At 39.7% G+C, this 26323-nt stretch overlaps 1 protein-coding gene across 1 annotated transcript in view; it reads left to right on the top strand.

The window, feature by feature from the left end:
* The window catches only part of LOC133443762 (LHFPL tetraspan subfamily member 3 protein-like), a 39808-nt gene extending 14109 nt beyond the window's left edge, over positions 1-25699 (top strand). The window contains exons 2-4 of the mRNA XM_061720958.1: positions 18615-18851; positions 22064-22090; positions 25240-25699. Coding sequence (XP_061576942.1) covers positions 18615-18851; positions 22064-22080 — 254 coding nt within the window. The 3' untranslated portion in view covers positions 22081-22090; positions 25240-25699. The remainder of the gene's footprint in view (positions 1-18614; positions 18852-22063; positions 22091-25239) is intronic.
* The last annotated feature ends 624 nt before the right edge of the window (positions 25700-26323 follow it).

Below are 26323 nucleotides of genomic sequence, written 5' to 3'. Positions count from 1 at the left end.
ACATTACTCCTTGTGCACTCATGCTCACTACCCCACCCAAAACGATCTCACTCAATGAAAACTTAAAAAATTGAGAGCCCTGTTTTAATCCCAATCGTAAGACTGCAGTATACGTTTATAAAAGAAAAACTAACAAAAAACAAAAGGAGCATCCCTTGTTTATGTGTTTCTTCTTCTCTTTATTCTTTTTCGGTATTCTTATTTTGCATCTGATTGCTGGCCGTTTGTGAAGAGCAAAAAATATGCATTACCGCCACCTGGTGGTCGGCTGGGATATTTTTCAGTCAAACACCCTCGGTGTGGCGCCTTTTCCACCAAACCGGTTCCAGAGCTGGTCCTGAACCGGTGCCTATTCACAACTTGTTCAACTTGCGAACCAGCTGACAATTTTTTTTAATTTTTTCATAGCTCGGGTGCTAAGGGGAGGCACGTCATTACGTCGCTGCAAACATTAGTTACGTCGCTGCGTTTGCATTGGTGCGAAAATTGAAGCAACAACATATTTGCTCTAATCTAAGGGCCAAATCCACAAAGAATAGATTGCGCCCGCAAATACCGCTGTGAATTGCGCCGCATTTGCGCCCGCATTTTGCCCCGCTTTAAGGTCCTATTCACAAAAGATTTTGCACTAATGATATACCAGCGCAAACACGCCCATAAAGTTTTGGAGCTGAGTACAATTTGCACTTGTCTGAGTCGAGCGGAGCTGTTTCCAGTGTTCTCCATATTTCAGCACACAGATTGGTCCATAATGAAAACTGCAGAAATAAAAAATAAAGCGAGTGAAAATAAAACGCCGTGAGGCGCAAGGGCGCAATTTCCACTGGGAACAGGGGGGACATGTCCCCCCCCCACTTTTCAAACTCATGCTTTTGTCTCTCTCCCCCAGTTTTTTTTTTACAGTTTAAGAACTAATGGTAGGCTCAGCCTGTAAATCATCAAGACACTGTGCGAAGAGCCCCGCTCCCTCTCCTCCCTCCTCCCTCAGTGCTGTTCAAGGCTGATTTATGGTTCCGCGTTAAATCGACGCAGAGCATACGGCGTAGGTTACGCGGCACGCGCACCGTACAGTGCGCGTCGCTGAATACCTTACGGCGTAACCCTACGGCGTAGGCTCTGCGTCGATTTAACGCGGACCATTATTTAGGCATAATTAGGCTTAACTAGTGTGTGCGTATGTGACAGACGCGCATGGGACGATTGTGAAATACGGAATAAACTATTATATGAATTCTAATTCCGAATTACATAACAATTCCGTATTTCAAGGGACGGGTGGCAGCCCACCCGTCCAGCTGCTGCATCTCCAGCAGCAGCTGAGCGTCCTGACTGACGCTGAGCTTCACAGGGACACGATCAGCGCTATTTTATTATATGTCTGATATATGTTGTGATATGTGATGACATTATTAAGCTGTTAAACACACACATTCTAGATTTAAATGTTTATATGGTGGAATTGTTTGTAATAAAGAAATGAATCCTGAGCTCCTGTTATTTTTATTTTTAAATCCGAGATAAGTCCACAACCCCACTTGATCTGACTGTGTACAGTCCTGTCTGACTTTAGATTTCACCCTTAATATCATTCAGTATCACACAGGCTTGAATGACATTGAAGAGAGAGAGAAACAGAGAGATGGGGAGTGAGGAGTTTGCGCGCAGTTTAATACACGCTTCGAAAAGACAGTATTTGCTCCACTATTTTTGCGTGTGGCAAATAGCGCTGGGCTTTGTGAATTAGACGGTTTTTGCAATGAGGCTTATTTGCATAGAAAGGGGGCAATTTTGCGCCGAATGTATGAATATTACCTAATTTACATGCATGCAAATGGCACAGGCGCACAATGCCACTATTTGCTTGGCAGCGCAGTTTGTGTTGCAATTCGCCCTTTGCGGGTGCTTTGTGAATTAGACGCTCTCTTTTTGTGTCATTTGCACCGGTTTAGCGGCCGCAAAAGCCACGCAATCCTTTTGTGGATTTACCCCTAAGACTTGGTCCGTGTATCACCCTCCGTGGAACATATCACTAAAAGACAGGTTGTCTCCTCCACAGACCCCTGCTGCTTTGCTGCATCCATATTAATTTGTTGCTTATTTGAAAATGTCGCCGTCTCGCAGTCTTGCTATTGCCGTTGGTCTTAACAACTCAGCCTTTCATTTTTTTGTCTCTATATCACAAAATAGAAGGCTAATAATGTCCTGTTTTCTTAAAAAATGTCCACACATTTACTCAGGTAATCTTTCAAGTCACTTCTCCATTAACACAGCTCTATCTCTCAATTTTGTAATTAAGGGGCACGCGCTGTCAGCTGAAGCAATTAATTAAAGCCCAGGGGAGGAACTTTCATTCATGCAGCTCAAAGTCCTGCTGATGCTGGACCAGAGGAGAGGATGAATGAAGGATATTTACACACACCATCACACATATTGCACTAAATCTAAATGCCGGCCAAACTGTCACAGACTCTCGCCTGTGTTTTATGGTCCCAGAGGCCTGTGCGTTGTGGGCTATAGATATTTTTTTAGATAATCCCAGTGATGTCAAAACTAGCCTGGTTGAGGTCAGAACACGAGGGAGGGTTGGTGAAGGTTGGAGATGGAGAGAAGGCAGGGGAGGGGGGATACAGCTGATTTATGCCACAGGGGGATGAGGTGGGACAGCAAGGACACTGACTGTGACCCCTGACAAAGCACTCAGTACTGGAATGATTCATATGTAGAGCACAAGTGTGTTGTGCATGCCGAGTGTTGGAAAATACATTTACCCAAGTACCCAAGAATGGTGGTGGAGGGGTGATGAATTGAGCTTGTTATGCAGCTGTGGGACCTCAACCTCAGAAATCAACCCGATTCAAATGCCGTGGCAGGACCTCAAAAGAGATGAGGATAATATGCCTGCAAATCTCAATGAACCGACGTTATATTGTAAATAAATTCCTCCACAACAATGTCAGAGTTACACACATCATATCTAAAAGTAATTATTTCAGGTTACTGTTGATAAATATTGTCCTTCAAGCTACTGATTTAAAGGAGCATGAGGCTCCTTTTAAGAAATGAGACTCTCTAGCGCCACCCTTCGCCACGACGGCCGTCGGGGGTACTGCAGCCAACAGCGAAGCCGGCACGGGAGAACGGGGAGAACGCACATGCAGCGTCATTTGACGTCACATCCGCAGGACAGCGCGGGAAATTAAGGCCCAGAATTGCAGCACATTTTGCAGCACACAGCCTGTTCAAGGCAACGGAGAGATACACTAGAGGGCTCATTCTTTTTGGTTTGGAACGCTTCATCTGACATTATTACTAGAAAACTTAAAACGTATATGATTTTTTTTCATAAATCCTGCCTCAATCCTGCTTCAAGCTCCTTTAAGGGGTCTACTGTGTTTTTTTTCTGGCTGATTTTATATTTTGACTTATTAAATAATCAAACTATGATCTCTTGTTGTCCATCTAAGGTTGTGTTTACCTCATTGTAGGACCTGGTAGTTTTTATATCATGTCTTAATAAGTGATAACTCTGAAGTGAAATTGTTTTTTATTACATTTTTCAGAGGAAACTAGTTGCCAAAGACCTATAATAATAAAAATGATTGAATATAAACATATTCTGTGTACATAAAATATTTATAGCAAGTTCAGTAATGGCTACTTTTACGTTAGTAAATCATTTGAATACTTCTTTCAGTATTGGATATGTACGTAAGTCTTGTATAATGCTTAGCAACGCTGTATTTAGTGTTAAACATGTAGCACTTGAAGGTGGTGGCTGGCTGCCCATTTTTGAAATGTTGTCCTTTTAATGTCATTTATGGCTTGGTCGATATTTTCACAGAGAACTCAAAGGTCTCTCTTGATCTCCATTGCCTTTGCTAGTCTTTATCCTGAGTGGAGGTGCAGGTCACATCTGGACCTGTTACATAAGCCCTCCGCCCCAGCCTGTTTTCCCTCCGCTCTACTCACTGTGGCTTTATCCTGAACTTCTCCCCCCCGTTGCACTCTCCACCTCCGCTTCCCGAATGCTGCATTAACGTGCAGAGCTGTTTTGGTGCCACGTGTCTCACACCTGCGTCAGGCTTAAATATTACGTGAGTGCAACCACCTGATCATTGTAGTCTGACGCCCTGCAAGTCATTTGCTGCTCGCTGAAATTTCTAATGCGGACTTCTGTCAGTGAGCAATAATTAGGTGCCAACCATGATGGCAGGATTACAAAGAAAACCCTAAAAAAAACAAGCTTTTAAATATGACAAATCATTTCTTTCATATATATATAATATATATATATATATATATATATATATATATATATATATATATATATATATATATATATATGTGTATGTGTGTGCATATGTTTGTATGTGTTATATGTGCGTGTGTATATATATATATATATGTGTATATTAGTCACACACATTTATATACGCACACACATGCGTATTATATATATATATATATATATATATATATATATATATATATATATATATATATATATATATATATATATATTCATGGATGGACGTAGTCATCTTAACTCAAGACTGAAAGGCCTGACCAGTGATTCAGGGATTTTTAACCACTTTGCTACATCACACATTGTAGTTCTTACAAATCATTTTCTATGCCATTCTATCCCGTTTAGGGTATAAAAGTTAAATAAACAGTAAAATGCACTTTTTCTTCCTCACATGCTGGAGAAGATTTATTTTATATTATTCTATTTATCTATTTGCATTTATCTTTCTTGTTGGGTTTTATTTTTGCACTATATCAGCGTGGCTCCTCCTAAATCTCCCTGATACATTATAATCTGCAATAAACTATGCTATTTCAAGACTAGTCCCATCACATAACCAAGACGACTTGATGGCATAAGCCATAGATTTCTCCTCCTACTGTAAGTTATTGGACTAAGCTCTGGGCGTCACGTTTTGTTGTTAAGAAAAGTGCTGAACATGTTGACAAAGTGGAATAAAGAGGATGCCTGGAAGCTCCTGGTTCCCTTCTAACAGGCATCAAGTTTTGCCAACAACTGAAGCAAAAATAGATTTGGACCGTGGACAGCTCGTCTCCAAAAGCACCCTCCTAGCTGTCCAGGGGAGACCGTTGGAAGCAGTTTGAAAAGTTTCACCGCTCCACTTTCCACTGTATTATTGACACTTTGGAGACTCGTTTTAGAGAACTATTGTGTCCAGCCAACGTCCTGAAAGCATTTTCATCTCCTTACTGCCGTGCAAAACTCTAAACGCTACATTTCCAATCTAATTTTCTCTTATAGTTATGAGAGTTATATTTTTAATAGCTCTTTCACTATATTTATAGCCATGTTTTCTTTTTTATCCCTCTTTCCACCTCATAAACCTGGACCGTAAAGCAGGCTTCCACTGACACATTTTCACACTCCATTTAGTTTCAATACTTGTATAATTCACCCCTAATTACCTGATTTATCTAAATGTAATTATGGTTTATTTGGTTGTACGCCATCTTCCTGGGTACTCATCTACTCATCTCTGCTGACAGACTCAAGTATGTCCTGAGTGAACCTGACCAGTAGCCTTGGGAAATATGGGATTAATCACTGGTAATTGTCTATAAAGCTTGCAGAAGTGGACAACCAGAGGTTAAAGAAGGAGTCAAATTTTTCTTGGTGTTAAATTATGAAAGCCCAAGCTATCCATCTTGTATGTATTGTGAGTTGTTTTGTTTCTGTCTTTTGAACGATCTTGCCTGATAGTGATTTCAAAGAAATTCAGAAATAATTACCGTTCTCTGTTAAAACAAGACCTCCTGGGTGGTTCAAGAAGTTTTGAGTTCATGTGACTGTCTTGCGCCTCTGACTCTGGTATAATATGGCTTTTGGCCTTGGACTTATTGTCTCTGCTCTCAGCAGTGTGAGTCATCTAAGCGCCCAGCTGCACAACAATGTCTGAGTCTCACTCAGCCTTGAAATCAATGGTGAAAGATTGTGTTATCAGCCAGGGATAAACTCAATAAACTGGTCAACCATAACTATTAACGCTGCAAAAATGTCTTTCTTATGAGATGGGTCTGGTACCCAGTACTCGAGTTGTAAAAAAAAAATCAGGGGGGATGGTGAATTTTATCATATGGGGACAGATAATTTGTGCTGATTACAAATAATATAATATATTACAAATAATAGCACTGACCAAAACACCTGCAGAAATACTGCAGGAATGACATAGCAGCAGTTAAATGCAGCCTTCTGTAAGCTTTAAATATCCACTGGGCTTACATCAAATACATCAAAACACAACAATAAAAAACACTTTTCTGAACTTATCAATATGACTCTGTCCTTCACAGGATAAGTAAAATGGATCACTGCAAAAACGCAAAATCTTAACAAGAATATTTGTCTTATTTCTAGTTAAAATGTCTCATTTTATTAAAAAAATCTCATTACACTTAAAACAAGACTCGTCACTGGAAAAAACAACAATTTTCACCTGTTTCAAGTAGATTTTCACTTAAAATAAGTAGAAAAATCTGCCAGTGGAACAAGATTTTTTTGCTTCTAATGAGAAGATAAATCTTGTCCCACTGGCAGATTTTCTTACTTATTTCAAGTGAAAATGTACTTGAAACAGGTGAAAATGGTCAAATAAGTTATTTTTCTGGTGATGACTCTAAATGTTGAAATAGCAGTAAAACCACATTCATTGATGAAATGACATAAGGGATGGAAAGGCAGGATGGCAGTTTTACAGGGGGGATGATTTTGACCGTTTTTATTTCAGGGGGGGATGCCATCCCCCCTCATCCCCCCTCAACTCCAGTACTGGGTCTGGTATCCCTCCGTCTGTATGTAGTGAACCAATCGCAGAGGTGAAGTGACCGGCTGCAAAATGACAAATAGCAACTTGGATCAACACACTTTTACTTCAAAACCTACAACAGTCATTAACTGGCATTCCTACTCTGCTGCACATCATGATGGATGCCGTTTGTTGATAGTTGTCAACAAACGGCTCTGAGCTTTGCCTCATTGGTTTTCCTATCCAATGGTGTCCAGAGGCAGTTTCTCCTGCGTCAGTCGGTTCTGGACCCTCAAAATCAAAGTTGAACCAAAAGTAACCACGCCAAATCTTTATGTAGAAGAGGAAAATGATGAGGATGGCTGGCCAGGCTATAAATAATAGCAACCTTTAATTTTACTCTGTGAGAATTAAAGTAATAGTGCCACATTTTTTTTTGTTTGAAACCTCCCTGTGACAACCCCTCCCCTGCTGTTGGTGGCATTGTTACATACTAACATTTTATTTTCCTGTTCCACAGCTGAGGAGAATAAGCCACACCTGATTTAACTCCCTGTTTACTCTCCCTAATGGCTATAAAAGAGGCCACAGAAGGCAGTTCTGGCTTTCTCTCCTCCCAGGCAACAGGATGTTGGTTTGGTTGTCTTTTGGGTTCAGTTAGAGTTATTTTACTTTACACATCCCAACACTCTATCACGCCCATACACTCAATACCAGACTGATATTACCGATGAACATATTTCACTTTACTTTTGCATATAATTTAATTGGGTTAAATACATTTTGTTTCTTTAATCCATCAATATCTGTGTGGTCTCCTTAATTTTGTATGGATGCTGAATGGTGTCCATGACAAAATGAAGTTAGTAACAACAACCCACAGTGCCACGAACAGCAGGGAAGAGGTTGTCACACTCCTCTATCATATTCCTATATACAGTTTCCAAAGGATGATGCGGGAGAATAAACGCTTTCAACTGAACTGAGAAGGTTCTTCTCCTGTGGGAGTGTATCACCACTTATTACATTAAAGCAAACTTTTATATGCATATTTGTGATTAGGAATAACACCAGAAAGCGGCTCCCAGAGTGGGTTTTATTATGATTTGTGCTGATTTTCTTCTTTCAATTGACCTTAAAGGAGCTTGAGGCTCCTTTTAAGAAATGAGACTCTCTAGCGCCACCCTTCACCACGACGGCCGTTGGGGGTACTGCAGCCAACAGTGAAGCGGGCACGGGAGAACGGGGAGAACGCACATGCAGCGTCATGTGACGTCACATCCGCAGCCCAGCGCGGGAAATTCGTGGACCGAATTGCAGCACATTTTGCAGCACACAGCCTGTTCAAGGCAAAGGAGAGATACACTAGAGGGCTCATTCTTTTGGGTTTGGAACGCTTCATCTGACATTATTACTAGAAAACTTAAAATGTATACAGATTTTTTTCATAAATCCTGCCACAATCCGGCCTCAAGCTCCTTTAAATGCCACTTTAGGTGCATGCTTGCTCACCAGAGACAGCGCTGTGTAAACATACTCTTTTATCAGTCTCCACAAGCAGAGATTAAAAAAAAGGGGCCTATGTTGTGTTTGTGGAGGTGTTGGGACTACATGCTTGAAATACATCCATGTGCCGTCTAAAACAGCACCATTTAGGATGTATGCGAGCATAATCAAGTTGGTCACAGCTTCTTTAAATAAGTTGCTATAAGAGGAGAAAATGTGATCCACAAAGGAAAGTGGGAGTTATGCTTCTCAAATGCGTGAGTGGTGGAAATCGATGCCCACAACTGTTTATTTCCATATTTCACACAGCTCGATCAATGGCTCAGCCAAATCACTGAAAGCACACTCAGACGTTACAGTAAAACGGATTACATGGCCATGTTTTTGTTGCTAATCAGACACAAATCCAATCAAGCTCATGCTTTGGAGGTCACTGTGGGCCTCTTTTCACTATTACTTGCACATGACACACAGACACGATAGAAAGCATTAAGACTATGTATCGATTGGATTTACTGGCCTCTTTTGGAAAACAAGACGGTGAGCTTGCCACTGCCAAAACGTCATTATTTTTTTTTGTGCCATCTGCTGTTCTGCTGTTAGACTTTCCTGCAGCGCTGCTCACACCTCATCTGCCCTACCTACTGCATAGCCTCTTATATAAGCTACAACACATTTCTCACTCCAGTTTCCTCCTGCTGTATCCCAGGGAAAATGACCCTATTTTGCAACTTCAGTTGCCATACATGCAATGAGAAACTGTTTGAAAAAGAAATACCGGTAGAGAAGTAAAATAGCTCCAGTAATATTCTCCAGTGACAGGTATTTCACTGTATTTCGCTGAAAGCGTTAAACCAGCGTTTCCAGGAGGAGGGTGGGATACAAAGAGGATGGTGTGTGCTTGTGTTGGAAAGGCAGCAATGGGTAAATGCTCAGAATAGCTCAGGTGGGGGGGGGGCTCGAACATATGGTGCTTATGACGATACGTAAGTGTGGTGCGGGCTGCTTGCAGGCGGCTACACACACGACGGGAACATGGCTCGGGCCCACCCCCCCCCACTAATATACTCACATACTCCCTCGTACACGTACTTCTGCACATCTCTGCCTCGCCCTGCCTCGTAATCAGCCGGTCCTTCCTCTTCTCCTGTCTGCTGCTCTCGTTCACCTCCCCACAGATGAAACAGGAGACAGAAGGCGGGAAGGACATACCCGACAGGGCGGGATAATGGTGCCTTTAATGTTGAAGTCTCTCCCTGGTATGACAGCTATGCAACAATCTGAAACTCTTTGTTTATTACTGTAGCATGATCTGGGTGAACAATAGTCAGGGGTAACACGTAGCTTGATATGCCTTCATTTGCAGTATATTTGAGTCGGTTTTAACACACTATAATGCAGTTGTAAGGTAGTCAGAACCTCAATTTCCCAAGATGACAGTCAAACACCCAAAGTTATTCAGTTTACTGTGAACCACATGGACAATTCTAACCTCAGAGGTGCAGAAAGCAGTTCATATTCAACATCATGGCTTTCATTTTGTTTTAAAACAATGAATCATTCATAAAAATAGAGACTGATTTTATCTATCTGTGCTACAAAATGTTGACATTTCTTTCCTCAAACTTCCCACACAATCTCTGTTAGGATATGTTAGGACTGCAGGCAGATCACGGTCAGTCCAGTGCCCTTTTTATTCCTCATGACATTGTAATGTTTTACAGATTGTGGAGCTGAATTCTCTTCTTAAAAAATGTATTGACATCCCGGAAAAAGATGCTGTCTCGAATGCAAATATTATAAAATCTCAATGTACAGTACATTTCTGCATTAATTCTAATATCACAGTAAATGGCCTTTTCCAAGGCTACTGACACAACCTCACACCATCACAGAGCCTGATCTTCTGACTGTTGCTTACGTGAGCATACAGTGTCTGTATCTTCTCAAAGGACCTGGAATTTTGAGTTGCCTGACAGCAATACACATTTCCACTCTTTGATGGCCCACCTAAGAGGCCTCTGAGCCCGACACGTCAACACCGCTGGACAAGGTTGGCATAAGAACAAAGTTTGAACAAAATTTGTGAATTTGGTTTCATAGATTTCTGCAAGTATTCCCTTATCCAGGTGGTTATCAACCACTGACATTTCTTAGTTGACGGGTATCTTCAGATTCAGCCCACGGGGCCTCGCGCCCCAAGGGGCCTCGTGCTATGGGCCGTTTTTTTTTTTTTTTCCTTTTTTCCCTTATCAATATCAACAGTCACGTTCCATTACAGACCTAAATGTGTACTAGTCTGTGCATATCAATAAATATATGTGCAATGATGCGCGTGTCTGTTGTTCAATACAACTGCGTCAGACCAAGCGCAGACACAAGATGCTCTGAAAGGCTTGTTTGATAAATTTGTTACAAAAATCACCGATCCGACCGGGTCTCAAGCAGCCTTGGGGCCCCACGTCGAGGCACGAGATGATGATGAGGCAGGGGAAGGTATCCAGTATTTTGCTAATTGGAGAGTTAAAATTGCGCATATAGACACCCGATCCGACCCGAAAAACCCAAAAATGTTGCGCGCGTTCGTTACGCTCAGCGCGAGGGCCCCCCCCAGCCATTTTGCACAGGGCCTCGCAAATCTCCCAGGCGGCTCTGAGTTTAGTTATTAGAGATCAGAGGCTTCATTGATTGGCTGACTGTTGGTTTTTATTTTGGGTTCATTTTGTCTGCAGAGAAGCTAAATTTGAAGTAATTACTGTTACAGTTTGGTCAGTTCCTGTTTTATTTTGTGTTTCAGTTCTGTCTTGACTTCCCTGGTTCCCATCCACCCTGATTGTCTGCACCTGTGTCTCGTCAACCCTTCTGTGTATATCTGTTCTTGTCTTTCCCTTCCTCCCTGCTGGTCTGTACTGTTTCCTCCCTCCATGTGACATGTCAGGTTTTTGTGGTTTTTTGATCCGGTTTTTTATTGTAATCCTGTTCAGCAGCATTTTTGGTTTGGTTAAGATAATAAATCACCCTTTTTGGAACTCCTGCCTCCTGGTTTCTCCTGCATTTGGGTCCTAAATCAATCATAGCGTGACAATTACTTTTTTCTATCCTTTTACATTTTCTCTCTTTTGCCTTTTCCATATCATTCCATTTTTTTCTGATTTAGGGTTGTAAGTCCGCTTTTGTGATACTAATATTGTGTTTTGTTTTTTTGAATCTTCTGGGTTCACGCTCTCTCAGTACACCTCATGTTCATCCGATGACTGGTTTTGAAGTTTTACCTGAAAAACTCTTTTTAGTGATGCAACGCTTGGGCGCAGCCTGCAATCATTCTCACCGTCTGACAGCCCCGAGACATCGAAATCGGAGACTGAAACAGACATGTTGGTCTTTTGATTTTTCTTCTTTTTGTTACTACCATAGGTAGTGGTGGGGTTTATTAGACTTATTTTCAGTGTGCGGGGAAATCAGCCAATCACTTTTACTAATAATATCCAATATCTTACTGCCTTGATCCAGCATTTATGTTCATTGGGCCATTAGGATGCACAAATGTAGTTTGCAGTGGAAGGGAGCAAACACTTAATGTCAAATTGTTCGTAACTGCATCATCCTTAATATACTGGATTTTCACACAGTCGGCACTTAGAGGAGCTTCTCCTGCATCAGGAAGTGGTGCACTCATTCACAATCATTAAGCTGAAATTGGAAACCTTAACACAAAGAAAGTTTGTGGCATATAATTGCCACTCTAGTTAAAAAAGAGGGGAAAAATGTGATTACTGAATCAGAATGCTTTTTGTTATAAATTTCAAACAAACTTTAAATGTTGGACGATAGTTGTGAAAATGACCCGTCAACACCCGAATGCTCTAATAATTAGACCTCCGGGCTGTGTGCTGCATATCTGTATAATGGAGCCACATGGAAAAGAATTGCCCGCAAGAACGTAATAATCTGCTGGTTAGTCACTAATAAAATGGAAAAAAGATGCAAGAAGCTCAATGACCCATTAAAGAATGAGTCAAAGCCCAGTGGAGTGAGCAATAGTAACACCAATCTGAGCTCCAGTGTCCATCCTCCTATAATGATGTCACACAGCGTGCTACTTGCACGATCCAGCTCTGAAAGGCAGAAGAGCGAATGCTTAGGGCTTGGCACAGGTTATCAATGGAAATCAGGGTTGATCTGACAGCTCAGACAGCGTGAAAGACCTCTAAGGACATTATCTATGAGGGAGGGGAAAAAATGACCTTTTGGTTCAAAACTCCTAAACTAAACTTTAAGGAATTTGGAAAAGAAGTTAGCCCATCAGTGCAAACATATGATCCAACCACAAGGCTTTAAGGATGGCATTAATATCTATATATTGCACCATGGATGTATGTACAAGAAAGCATAGGAGGAGCATTCGACACAAGGCACTATTAACATCAAACAAGGATTTTAGAATAACAAAATGCTGATTTATCATTGTTAATGGATGTACTCACTTCTGTTTACATGCTGTATTAAACACCCGCCAGCCACTTTATTAGTTACACATGTGTACTGAATAAAGGGACTGCTGAGGATGTATATTATTTAAGATACCTATGATATAAAGGGAAATTTGCAATGAGCCTTCTTAGGGATATCGTGCAGTTTTGCCTTCATGAGAGTGAACCATTCTTTAGTTTCTTGTTATTGTTGCTACAGTCACAGAGTGTCATAGTTGTTTTTACAAACCAAAGTTTTCATTATGTAAGAGGTGCTGTGGCCACTGTACCCCTCTCCCTCAGAGATATTCATCTGCAGAGACAGGCTTTAGAGGGGATAGAGTTCAGTGTGAGCGTGACACCGCTCATATATCCCTTGTTGGCGTTTGATCTTCTCCCCCCTGATGATATGAGCATTTGTCTTTTCCCTGCACCCCTACTCTCTGTGCCTCTTACCAGCTGCAGAGCTCTGCGAGCTTCTATGTAATATTCATGATTACATTTGACCGAGCCAAGGGCATGCAGGAGATAACCAGAAGTATCTGGAAAAGCTCATGTTCCCTTAGTAGAGGCATCACAGGGGAGCAAGACTACAGATGAGCACTGACTCAGCAAACATGTTACAGTACTTGGGCTCTCCTGATGTCAGTTCACCGATGTTAATGTTTGCCTATTGGTAAACTCCCCAATGCAACAGCAGCCAGACAGCATAGCTCCCTTCGTATGTCACCAGATGAGATGAAAGCAAACACGCTACAGGAATGTTTCAGCTGGTCCACAAGTCAAGCTCCATTATGTTACTGTTCCTCACTGTGTTGAGAATAGAAGTGGAGGCTTGTGTGATCAGTGCCACTTGTTTTTTTTTATATTTTCAGCAGGATTACATAATAACACGTGAAACAGATGTAATTCTATTTGGCAGAAAAGTGCAATATCAATGAATTAGCCACGGTCTGGCCAGGTTTGGACAGTGGGAGAAAACCCACACTAGAAAACCCATGATAGCATGGCATGCAGACCCCAAACACAAAGGCCCCAGCCCAGATTCAACCAGGAACCATCCAGCTGTGAGGCAACAGTACTAACCATACAATAAACACGTGAAGAAAATTTGAACAATTGTGACTGAAAATTGCTTCACATTTAAACTGTTTAGAGATTAATACAACCCCAATAAGAAAAAGAAAAAGATATTATGGCTTTTATTTGATTTAATATTCATCAATATTTGGATTTCCAAACTGTAATACAAGTTTTAATTGTTTGTTTTGTTTGGATTTGGATTTAATTTATATCATCCCACTATTTTGTTTTTTTTAATTTGGAGTTGTTTTTTATGCACAAAGTGATTTCTCTGGTGTGCTACTGTACCTGCAAGCAATTTGCTAAACTTTAAAGAGATTATAAAATAAGATATAGCACAGAGGCAGATAATGTACTCATTTTATTACTAAATCTCCCAAAAGTACATTACATTTTCTACTGCAGATTCTTTTCAACATGGTTTACTTGGCCTTGGCTCTGGTGGACAGTTTGACTTTTGAGGTACTTTCAAGGTTCTGTTTTCTGCATTGACACCATCAGTTATCTGATCAGCTGTTTCTTAGACACCCGCTAATGCAAGCCAACCTGGAAAATCAATAGACTTTGAATTGGAAAGCAGCTCAACATCACTCCAGGGTTTGTTTGGACTGGTGAGAGGCTGACCTGTTTCCCCTCCTCTGTGCTTCTCTGATAACAGCAGCACTCTCTGATCCTCGCTGATACTCAAACTGTAGCAGATTCATAAAGCACACTGTTTGACTGACAGTGAGGCTGCAACACATAGCACTCAGGTGACGCAGGTGCTACGTAAAGCAGGTGTCAGCCTGTCAAGGCCTAGATAAGCCTCGCTCATGAAAAGTGCTTGTTATTTAAGTCAGCCGTGTTGCCTGGAGACCAAGTGAACCCACTTCGTTCATGAAATGAAGCCCTAAATGAAGCCCTGGTGTTGTTGCAACAATATCTAGTTATGGCACTGATTTCTGATGCTCAAACATATATTTTTGTGTAATTAGCAGAGGTGTCAAAAGTATTCACATTCATTACTCAGGTAGAAGTATAGATACTAGAGTTTAAAAATACTCCTGTAGAAGTTGAAGTATCAACTCAAGTTTTTTCTCAAGTAAAAGTATAAAAGTACTGGTTTCAAAACTACTTAAAGTATAAAAGTAAAAGTAATATAAGGGGGGAAAAGCCATTAAGGACAAAAGCCATTGAAAATGAATGCATCTTAGTATAATGCAAATATATTAAAGAACCATGTGTACTATTGAGCAATAACATGTGTTTCAGAGAACAGAAGATATGATGACTAGTTGCCTATAAGTATTGTAATGGTGCAAAAAGTCAAACTTCAGAGGCATGTTATCATTTATCCTAACCTTTATTGGAATGTGCATCCAAGTTTAGTTGCAGGAATCTGAGGGCAACGGATGTAAGAACAAAACTGGACAAGAACATCTGAAACAACCACAACCAAATTCACTCTATCCAGATGGAGCAATTTAACTGGATAGTTTTTTTTTAAAGGCCGAAATGAAATAGAGTAACGAGGCTGTTTTTAAAATGTAAGGAGTAAAAAGTACAGATAATTGCGTGAAAATGTAAGGAGTAAAAGTAAAAAGTCGTCTGAAAAATAATTACTCCAGTGAAGTATAGATAACCAAAATTTCTACTTAAGTAAGGTAACAAATTATTTGTACTTCGTTACTTGACACCTCTGGTAATTAGTGATTAAAGTATATACTTTTTCCTTCTGGACAAAGCAGGCAGTACTGTGAAGTTGGTGTTCTTTGATTTCTTCAGTGCATTTAACACCATCCAGCCACCATTACTATGTAAGAAACTCCAGAAGACACAGGTGGATGCCTCCACAGTCACCTGACCACTTCACAAACAGGCCACAGTTTGTCAGACTGAATGGTTGTGTGTTTGACCAGGCGGTCACCAGCACAGGAGCACCACAGGGAACTGTACTCACCCCACTTATCTTCACACTGTACACCTCAGACTTCTCGTACAAGTCAGAGTCCTGTCTTCTGCAAAAATACTCGGATGAATCTAGTTGTGGGGCGGATCAGTGATGGACAAGAGACTGAGTGCAGAGAACTGGTGGACCATTTTGTACCATGGTGTAGGAACAATTGTCTCATCTGGAATGAGAACAAGATGAAAGATATGATCGTGGATTTTAGGAGAGCCAGGATTAAGTCAAAGAGATGTTTCCATCAGGAGAGAATCAGAATCAGAATCAGAATCAGAAAAGGGTTTATTGCCAAGTTTTCACACGAGGAATTTGTTATGGTGATTGGTGCAACACAATACAATTATAAAAGCGATATGTACGAGATAAAATTAAATAAAATGTATAAACAATAAAAAGTATAAGCAGTAAAATAAAATGTAGACCGGAAATTTACAAAATGAGGTTTTAAAGTGCCGGGTGAGTCTGTACAAAAGTGACTTAGGAACTTAGGATAGATAAATAAAAAAAGATAAATAAAAAGTATAGACAGAAATGTACAATGAGGTTTGTAAAGTGCCGGATATGAGTCTGTGCAAAAGTTACAGGATTGGAATTTTTACGTTAATGTAACGTAGAGTGGGATGGGGGGGCATTCCGTGGTAGTCGGGGGGGTGACCGGGGCCTTGTTGATGAGGACAGCTGCAGACGGGAAAAAAATGTTTTTGTGGCGTGAGGTTTTGGTCCTGATGGACCACAGCCTCCTGCCAGAGGGAAGAGTCTGGAACAGTTTGTGTCCGGGATGGGAGGGGTCTGCTGCAATCTTTCCTGCACGCTTCAGGGTCCTGGAGGCGTGCAGGTCCTGGAGAGATGGACCTGCAGAAGAAGTGGAGTTAGTGGAGTAGTTGAAAAACCTCGGTGTTCACCTGGACAGCAGACTGGAGTGGAGCTACGACACTGATCCTCTTTATAAGAAAGGACAGAGTCGACTTTGATTCTTAAGGAAACTTACAATTTACATAATTTGCAGCAAGATGTTATCTATCTTTTATAAGTCTATTATGGAGAGTTCAGTCACATCTGCAGTCTGTTGATGGAGCAGCATCAGACCCAGTGACTTAAAGAAACTGAACAAACTGATGAAGAAGGCTGGCTTTGTTCTGGAGACGGTTCTGGAGCCTCTGGAGATGATTGTACGAAGGAGAATAGTAAGTTGAAGAACATATTGGACAACCGTGAGCATCCTCTTCACAACACAGTGATTAAGCAACAGCGTGATTTCAGTCTGAGGCGTCTTTAGATCCGCTGCAACACAGACCGCTACAGGAGATCCTTTCTGCCCACAGCTATAACCCTTTACAATTACTCTTTGAGAAAATTAAATCATGAAAACTGCTGCAGCAATTAATTTCCCTTCAGGGATTAATAAAGTCTTTTTAAATTTGGATTTGAATTGGATTACATTTTTTGTGAATGGACTCAAATTGGCTTTAGTCATAGTTTGTTGCAGTATTTCCTGGCCAAATGAGTATTTTTACCCTTCGAACCAGTTTGAATTAAGCACGACAGTTGCAGAGGAACCTGGGGGGAAGAAGAAGAGTCTGCTTTTGGGGATACTGAGTGTTCTATGAGTTACAATTTATGTTTAAACCATGCATAGCTTGGCACTGTAATTTCTGTATTACTCACTTTCTCCCTCTGAAACATCTCTCAATTATTGATGCATCTCAGGAGCATTAAAGACTGCGGTATTGCTAACAAACTGCAGCGTTTGTGTGCTGTCATGCATATGCAGGGGAATTTGTGTGTGTGCAGGAGAGTGTAAGAGAGCATGATGTTCTACTGTAAGAGAAGTTGCAAATGTGCATGTATTTATGTGCAAATGTTCATGCCGCATGCAGGTTATACGGGAAGAAAAGCTCAAAACACCAAATGCAGTAGCCACACCCACAAAAAAAAGCACCATTATGGGTCTATTTTATTATTAATGTGCAATGCACTCCAGATAAATGTGCAGTCAGCTCCTTTTCCCAGGTCTTCTGCTGTTCTGCTGCAACACTACCTCAGAGCAGAACCTTATTGGAAGTGAAGATGAGAAAGGTTTCACCCTCTGGGCAACAACTGCGAAAAGAAAAAAAAAAAAACTTTGCGTCTTCTCGATTTTCTTTTGCTGCAGTATTACCTTAGCAAGGGATTTCTTTTAAAGTGAAGCTGAGCCAAGGCCAGATTGAAGATGAGACACTCGACCCTTTGGGCAAACACTGAGAACGAAGAGCTGAAAGTTAAGGGCTAACGTTATCAGACTTAAAACACAAGACAGAAAAAACTCCCACGTATCTGGTGTAGTAGAATGGATAGACCGAATGCAAAGAACTCCCGAGCAGTTTCTGAGGACATTTCTTGCTGTCAGAGGTGTTTGCTTGCTACACTTTATATCCCCCACTGCTCTTGTATCTGGGCGTGATTGTTGCTGCTTATAGGAGGTTTTACTGCTCTTCCTCTTGCCCACACTTTGATCGCCAGCCAAAGGGGTGAGAGTGACTATCACTTTGATAAATGCAGTAACACATAACCACATCAGAATCTGCTGAGAGCTGAGCATTAAAGCCGATAGATTTTTAAACCTTGTAACAAAATGATCCTTACCCTTCAGATCTCATTTTCCTCACCAAATGTTATTATCCTTAATGTTATTTGTTATATTGCACTTTTCCAGAGTCATTCTTTTTCTAATCTTACACATTTTGTTCCACTTTTTGCCCCCCCGTCCTGTCCTAATGAACGACCTTGATGATGCCATCTCTCCTTTATTCCTTTTGCTCGTTTCTCCCGCTTCATTAGGTGTCTGTCTGGTGCTGGGCTGTATGATCTACCCTGATGGCTGGGACAGCGACGAGGTCCGGCGGATGTGCGGAGAGCAGACAGACAAGTACAGCCTGGGGGCGTGCTCGGTCCGCTGGGCTTACATCTTGGCAATCATGGGCATCCTGGATGCCCTCATCCTCTCCTTCCTGGCCTTCGTCTTGGGGAATCGGCAGGACGGACTCATGACAGAGGAGCTGTTGGCTGAAAGCAAGGGTGAGGATAGGCTAACTGATCCCAGAAAACGTCATAATTGATTCATGTCTTTTAGTCAGCACTGACCCAGATTTCCACTGATTAAAGAAAACAAAAACAAAGAAATCAGCTCATTGTTCTACTCAGTGGCCAAAAACATTCTATTGGTTGAGAGCAGCGTAAGCACATGGTAACTAGGCCTGTATTGAAAAGATTGATTCTCCGATTTTAAATCGATTCTCATATTAATTACTAAAAATCGATTAATATGTCTAAAGATCGATTTAAAAAAAAAAAAATGTTTTTTTTTTGTTTTTTTTCATCATTACATTACAACTTTTGATACTTTTTTGTTTATACCCAAAAAAGGAATATTTTGTTGGACACGAGAATAACTGGTGCCATGTTTTTGCCTTTAAATATGTTGAAAGGTATGAAAACATTAAAGTTTTCAGTTATAATTGCATAAATTGTCTATATTTCTTTGCCTTATATACTGTCTTGGGGTTACATTTGCATAAATGTTAAAAACCAAATTCTCATAAATGGGGAAAAAATAAAAGCGATTTCTTTCGTCCTCTGTTTGCTGCCCTGGATCTGTTTGATAATTCTGACCCACATGATGTTTCTGAAAGCAGTTCTATCAGCATTCTGGGAGCTGATTGGTCCTTACAGCATCATTAGCTGCCAATACTTGCTGTTGAATCTCAATATAATACTAGTATTAATATGTTGCATAATTAGACAGTCATATAATTCATGCAACAGCTGAAAAAACAGTTTTATTAACAGTAACCCAAATCAATATCGGATCGAATCGAATCAAAGCGTGAAAATTGATTCTGAATCTTAAGAATCGGAATCGAATCGATTCTTGATATTTGAATCGATCCCCAGCCCTAATGGTAACACATCTGTGAAAGGTTTTCAGGTATTGCACCATGCTGTCAAGCAGTTTCACTTTGGGGATACTGATCTATCAAAAATATAGTGAATACATGATTATGACTCAGTTTTGTTTGTTTTGGTGCATGTTAACTTGTCAGCAGGAGAAAAAGAATCCAAACAGCTCCCTAGAATGGACAAATGGTTTTAGTGAGGGAGGACACAAGCCTCTCTTCTCTGCTTATCCTTCCTGACTGATAATTATCTGCCTTTTCATGATCCCATGAAATACAATTGTTTTTAGCCATAATGTTTTGAAATAAAGTAAAACAAATAATTAAGAGTAGGACATAATGCATTATAGTACTGTAGTGTTGTTGCACAGGGAGTATTTTACTGAAACTAAATAAATATGGGATTCATTTTAATTTAAACTAGAAAAAGGTAAAGATAGCAAACCCCAGACTGTGTGTGAAAAATAGCTAGAGATAATTGGCCTGTTCAACGGGATAATGTTCTTCAACCTCTAAATTAACCTCAGGAGGCACAATTTAGTTTTAATATATTCATCACTGTTCCTGACTAAGAATCCCCCAGAACCAGAAGTGTTTTTCATTAACATAGGGCCAAACTGTATCTTAACAAGGGATCCCAAATTTCCAATTATTTCAAATGTTTATACTGATGTTTATAGGTCAGTTATTCTTATGGAACAGATTCCATTTTCTTCTGGCTGGGTGGACCGGATGAATTGCTATGAAATTGCACTTCTAATCCAGTTCATGGCACAGAAGGCTGCAAAAGCATATGCTTGAAATAAAAAAATAATACTGGTCTGAAGAATAATCTCTTTATTTATAACAACCAATATAACTTTCCCCACTCTGAGATCAGAAATTTGCACTCTCATCAAGAAAAAGGCGAAACATGAACTACTCGGATTAATTGACGTGAGAAACTGCATCCATAAAACATTTGATCCACTCTTGTTTTTCATGACTAATCATGCCTTTGATCCAGCATTTTTAAACAAAAACTAGGTTTTAGGGTCACAAGTCGAATATAAATGTGTTTAAGGAAAATGAATGAAATTTATTTTAGATTACGTAATTGAGCAGCTTTAGGAACCATTTTCTATCTGTGAACGAGCTTTTTTCCGTCCATTAGCTCACAAATGATACACACACACACACACACACACACACACACACACACACACGCGCGCACGCACGCACGCACGCACGCACACGCACACGCACACACACACACAGTGTCTGAGGATTTATTTGACTTAACTGCTACCCCAACATTTTGTGGATATTAAAATATTTATAGACAGAGATAAAAATTGTTTTCAAATTATGTATATTTAAACCTCACTTTCTCACGCACATAAAAGACTCCATATAGTTGGTTTAAGTGATGAACTGATAATCATGCAGTCTGTAGCCTGGCTCGCATCCTGTATGTAACGCAATGTCACAGTTAGGGCTTTACGCAGTGATGAACCCTGACAAGTTCTGGTTCCATGGATCGTTCCCGGGGGAAATTTGAATACCCTTTTAGTCAGTAATGGAAGCAATTGGGGATTGATAATAACAATATTCCAAAGAGAACAGAGGAGAAACATAAACAAGAAACAATTGAAAGCTAAAACATGCTAAATTCCAAAGAGGGAGCAAGTTCCCAGAAATCTGCTTAAAATTAAATAACAGGGCAAGTTAACTTAAAAGATCTATCAACAAAGTTGAAGACAGAAAATATTTAATGGTATTATCAGCACCTGCATTGATCAATAAATTGCCAACCTTACAGTCTACAATGCACCTCTCCTTCATTAAGGGCTTGCAAAATCTCTCTTTTATGACTGGTTCACTAAAGAATGAGCTCATGTCTGGTGCCATCTAGTGTTCCTTGTGTGTAATACAGGAAATCATGAGCACCAGCATCTTTACATCTGTGTACGGTACATGTAAAACTGAGCTGGAAATATATCTCACACATGAGGTGGTCTGCAGGTTCCATGATGGTCTTTCCTGTTTTTGCCCTGAGTGTGAGCTACCTGGTTTTTAGGGGGGGGTCCAAGTGGATCATTTTCCAGTGTCCATTTAGCTTGTGCTTGAAATGGGTAAATGGCATGGCTCCCATATATTTGGCCCACATAGGCTTTCCATTTGGGGACCATAATACTGAAAATACATGGGGCTCCTGCCATCTGCCCATTTCAAGTCCAAGCTCACTGTGTACCTACACAACCCACTTTTAATCCAGATGGGTCCCACACAGACATGCTGACTGTTTATATACAGTATATTATTGTAATTTTTTTTGCATTTCTCTTTTTGCAGAGGCAGGGAATGCCTAACCATACTGAGGTGAGTATGGAGACAAAGATACAGCCAGAATTCAGAAAGCAAATATTAATGCATCCCTCAGTGTATGTCACACTGGCATGATGTGTTTGGCTCTTAAACATTTGTTATCTGTGAGTCTGTGGTTTTAGGCCTAAAAGCATTATGTCTTTAGTATACTTAGGTTTCAGAGAATAGCATATTGTGAGTTAAGTGCAGATTCATGAGAAAGGCTTGTGCAGATTTGAATGCCACAAATATACATTATGTGCACTATATATGCATGTAAATACAAAAACGTGTATATATTAAAAAAAATTAACAGCTTTAGTGGGTTTTATGTATTATATTTTGTATTTTCTTCAGAAGTAGGGTTATGTGAAGTACATGTTAATGAATTGGTGTCTTACCGGCATTTCCATCATCAAAAACAACTCAAACCTCTTACATTTCATGACCATTCTGTCTGACTATTTTACTACGATGGAGTATTAGGGCCAAACTAAGACAAAATGGAAATTATGAGAATAAAGGCACAATATAATGAGAATAAAGTCGTAAAATTACGAGAATAAAGTCATAATGTTGCGAGAATAAAGTCGTAATAGAATAAAGTGGTAATATTATGAGAATAAAGTGGTAATATTATGAGAATAAAGTTGTAACATTACGAGAATAAAGTCGTAATATTATGAGAATATAATTTATGAGAACTCTATTACGAGAATAAAGTCATAATATTATATTACGAGAATAGAGTCGTAATATTATATTACGAGAATAAAGTTGTAATATTACGGGAATAAAGTCGTAATATTATGAGAATAAAGTTGTAATATTATGAGAATATAATTTATGAGAACTCTAACAGGAAGAGCATCTTCTCCCTGTGTTAAAATGAGGAATATTGAGTATCTTGTGAAGTTATATTTATATATTTATAATATATTTAATATTTCGACTTTATTCTTGTAATATTACGACTTTATTCTCAAAATATTACGACTTTATTCTCGTAATTTTACGACTTTATTCTCATATTATTATGACTTTATTCTCGTAATTTCCTTTTTTTTTTTTACTTAGTTTGGCCCTAATACTCCGTCATAATTTTACACCTTGTCACTTTTGTAAGGGACAATTATAAACTTATGAACCCGCAGGTTTCCTTTTTCAGAATCAAGAAGTGCAGTTCTTTCGCTCCAAAACTGACCTCCGTGTTAAACGGTCCAAATTAAACTGTTTTAGACCCCCTAGTTAGAGTTCAAATACCATGACCACTGTATGAAAGGTAACTTTTTATGAACCAAATTATGTTGACCAACAAATGTATGGCTAATTATACTGTAGATTGACAGCTATCTTAGCAGTCTATGGTATCAAATAGCTGTTATCAATCTAGGTACTCACTAGCTTCAATTATTTTTAATCTTCAATTGCATCCAAGTATAATCATTCTTATTTTCAAAATAGCATAACTAGTTGTGTTGTAACTTACAGAGCAACACAGCTGTTTTAGACACGCTATCTTAACCCCAAGAACCTTCCAGGCCGGCCTGGATCCTTCCAGATGGTTTGAAATGTTGTTAGTGACTTGTTATTGATCTTCTATGGCTCCTGGCTGCTTCAGCTGATCCATGCCGGAGTAGCTGCTGAGCTGCTTGCTAATATTTGCAGCAATAGGAGCTCTCCTTGTACTGTTAACTCAAGCATGCCTGCTGTTTAGCTGAGCGTCATCCTCAATGATGGATTGGCCTGGAACTCAACTCACAGCCAGTAACGGCCGTCAGTCAGTTTACGCTACCTTTAACTTTGGTTTAATGTACCTGCCAAAATGCCGTTGACCAGAACTCCCACAATCAGGCTTTAGAACCTCTCTTCAGAAATCTGTGAGAGATGGCAAGAAGGATTTGTAAAGTCCTCTATATACAGTCACTTTGTCACTACATTGTCTTAACAACAGAACATTTGTGTAATCCTGTTTAGTTACGCAGCTCCAGTCCATGTAACTGTCTAATGTAAAAATGGCACATTTTAAAGATCCACAATACAGTGTTAACCAACTGTAAAATGTATATTTGACAGAGGTGGAAAAAGTACAAAAATATTGTACTTAAGTAAAAGTACAGATTTTCTGCTTGAAAATTACTTAAGTAAAAGTAAAAAGTACCCATTAAGAACATTACTTAAGTAAAAGTATAAAAGTACCTCAAATTAAATATAATAAAGTACCAAAAGTACATGGTGTAAAATGTACTTAAGTACAAAAGTAAAAAGTACAAATTACAAAATTCAAAATACAAAATTATTTTAAGGATTGCAAAGAAATTAAGTCCCAACATTGTCATGCTGTCGAAAGTGGCTTTATTCCAAGAATTTGCTTACATGCTTACTTACCCGGTACATTAAAAAAAAAAAAAATACAGCAGTTGTATGGACAATATTTATGAATTACACAGGCACATAAGACATACCTTAACGTGCACCTTGAGGTTTGAGGGCGAGTTGCTGAACGCAGACAGTTCCTTGTTTGAGGGCGCACACAACTTGCATTTCAATCGGTTCCGAATGAACTCAAACATCGTCGCTAGGTAAGGCCACGGGTGTATTTCACCTTCTTCAAAATCAGCGATAGAAGTTGTTGCACTAGTGGCAATGACTTCTTCTGAAGAGGAATCCATGTCCAGGTCGGAATATATTCTTTGCTGAGTTTGCTTTTCTTCTGAGAGCGTGTCCTCCATTTTCAGCACTGCTTGTGTCTTCAAAGTAGCCACGTTCTCACGGCAATAGCCTACATTTTTATTTAATGTAAGACTTTAATTTGTAGTGAGTAACGACGTGTCCAATTTTAAATATAGCGGATTAAAAGTATGATTTTTTTCCTTGAAAATGTACGGAAGTAAAAGTAAAAGTACAGAAAAATAAAAGTATCAATAAAAGTACAAATTCTCAAAAATCTTACTTAAGTACAGTAACGAAGTACTTGTACTTCGTTACTTTACACCACTGATATTTGAGTTATTTTAGAGAATGAAAATTCACTGCATCTGAGCATAGCTGTCGGCCTAGTCCTATCACAATGCCTCCTTGATTCTGCAAACTGAAAGTACAGAATTGGTCAAAGTAAATGTCCTATGCATCTAGACAACTACATGTTGCTTTCTTTTTTACAGGTTCCTTCATTTAGGTGTCCATTTTCATCAAGTACCAGTCTCTCACCAAACAGGAGAAAGTCAGCCCGGGTCTGTGGGGGAAAGGAATACAATTCAGTCAGTTCGCCTTCCACATCCACCTGACCCAAATCCTATGAAATCTACCTTTTGAAGTCCTTGCATCCTGCTTGCGGTCCTTACATGTGACTCCAGCATTTAGATGGAGTCCAGTACATTTCTATCCAAATATGGTCCACAGAGCTAACCCTTGCACATGGCAGGGGACTAGACTGGTATTGTGTTAAGACAAAGAGCATATAAAATATCCACTACCTACCAGAAAAGACACAGGGTTAACATTTGACATTTGCAGTTCCAGTACAGACCAACACACACACACACACACACACACACACACACACACACACACACACACACACACACACACACACACACACACACACACACACACACACAAACATGATGCACACAGTAAGCAAGAACTCTGTACACAAACCAACACACTACATTCAAGCAAAATGTTATCAAATGATGTAATTACTAGTATTAAACTATGTTAGCACTTAGCTGTGTGTGTCAAAGTCAGAATGCATATCATGTTTTATTTGTGAAAAGAAAAAAAAACTGGGGCTTACTATGAATCTATTGTGTAAACGTTCAAAAAAATAACTGTTTTATTTTGTTTTTCTTGCTAATATGCCACTTTGTTCCTCTAACTGTACTAAAAAAAAAAATATTTAAGACTGTTTTATAAAAATACCATCGGTCAAAAAGAGGCAACTTGTATTACGAAGTGTGTACAGTGAATATTGAAAAATGGTCTAGAAGTTTTAACTAAATCCATTCAACACTCTGCTAGCTAAATTTGCACAACGCTTCAGTCTGAGAGGAAACCTAATATTTTCTAGTTTGTAAATCTACACTGTGATGGTGGCTATTAGAACTGACTGCTGCGGGACTCTTAGCTGCTGTGTGAGTGTTTTTCCGAATGCGTGTGTTTTCGACTGAGTGCATGCACAGACGGTACGGTGTGAGTGTGTTGTGAGCAATAGATTTTCAATAGTCAACCATCATGCCAGCCTCA

Source organism: Cololabis saira, chromosome 5 (genome assembly GCF_033807715.1).
Source record: "Cololabis saira isolate AMF1-May2022 chromosome 5, fColSai1.1, whole genome shotgun sequence".
In the NCBI taxonomy this organism is placed as follows: domain Eukaryota; kingdom Metazoa; phylum Chordata; class Actinopteri; order Beloniformes; family Belonidae; genus Cololabis; species Cololabis saira.
This window is presented reverse-complemented; position numbering and strand designations above follow the sequence as displayed.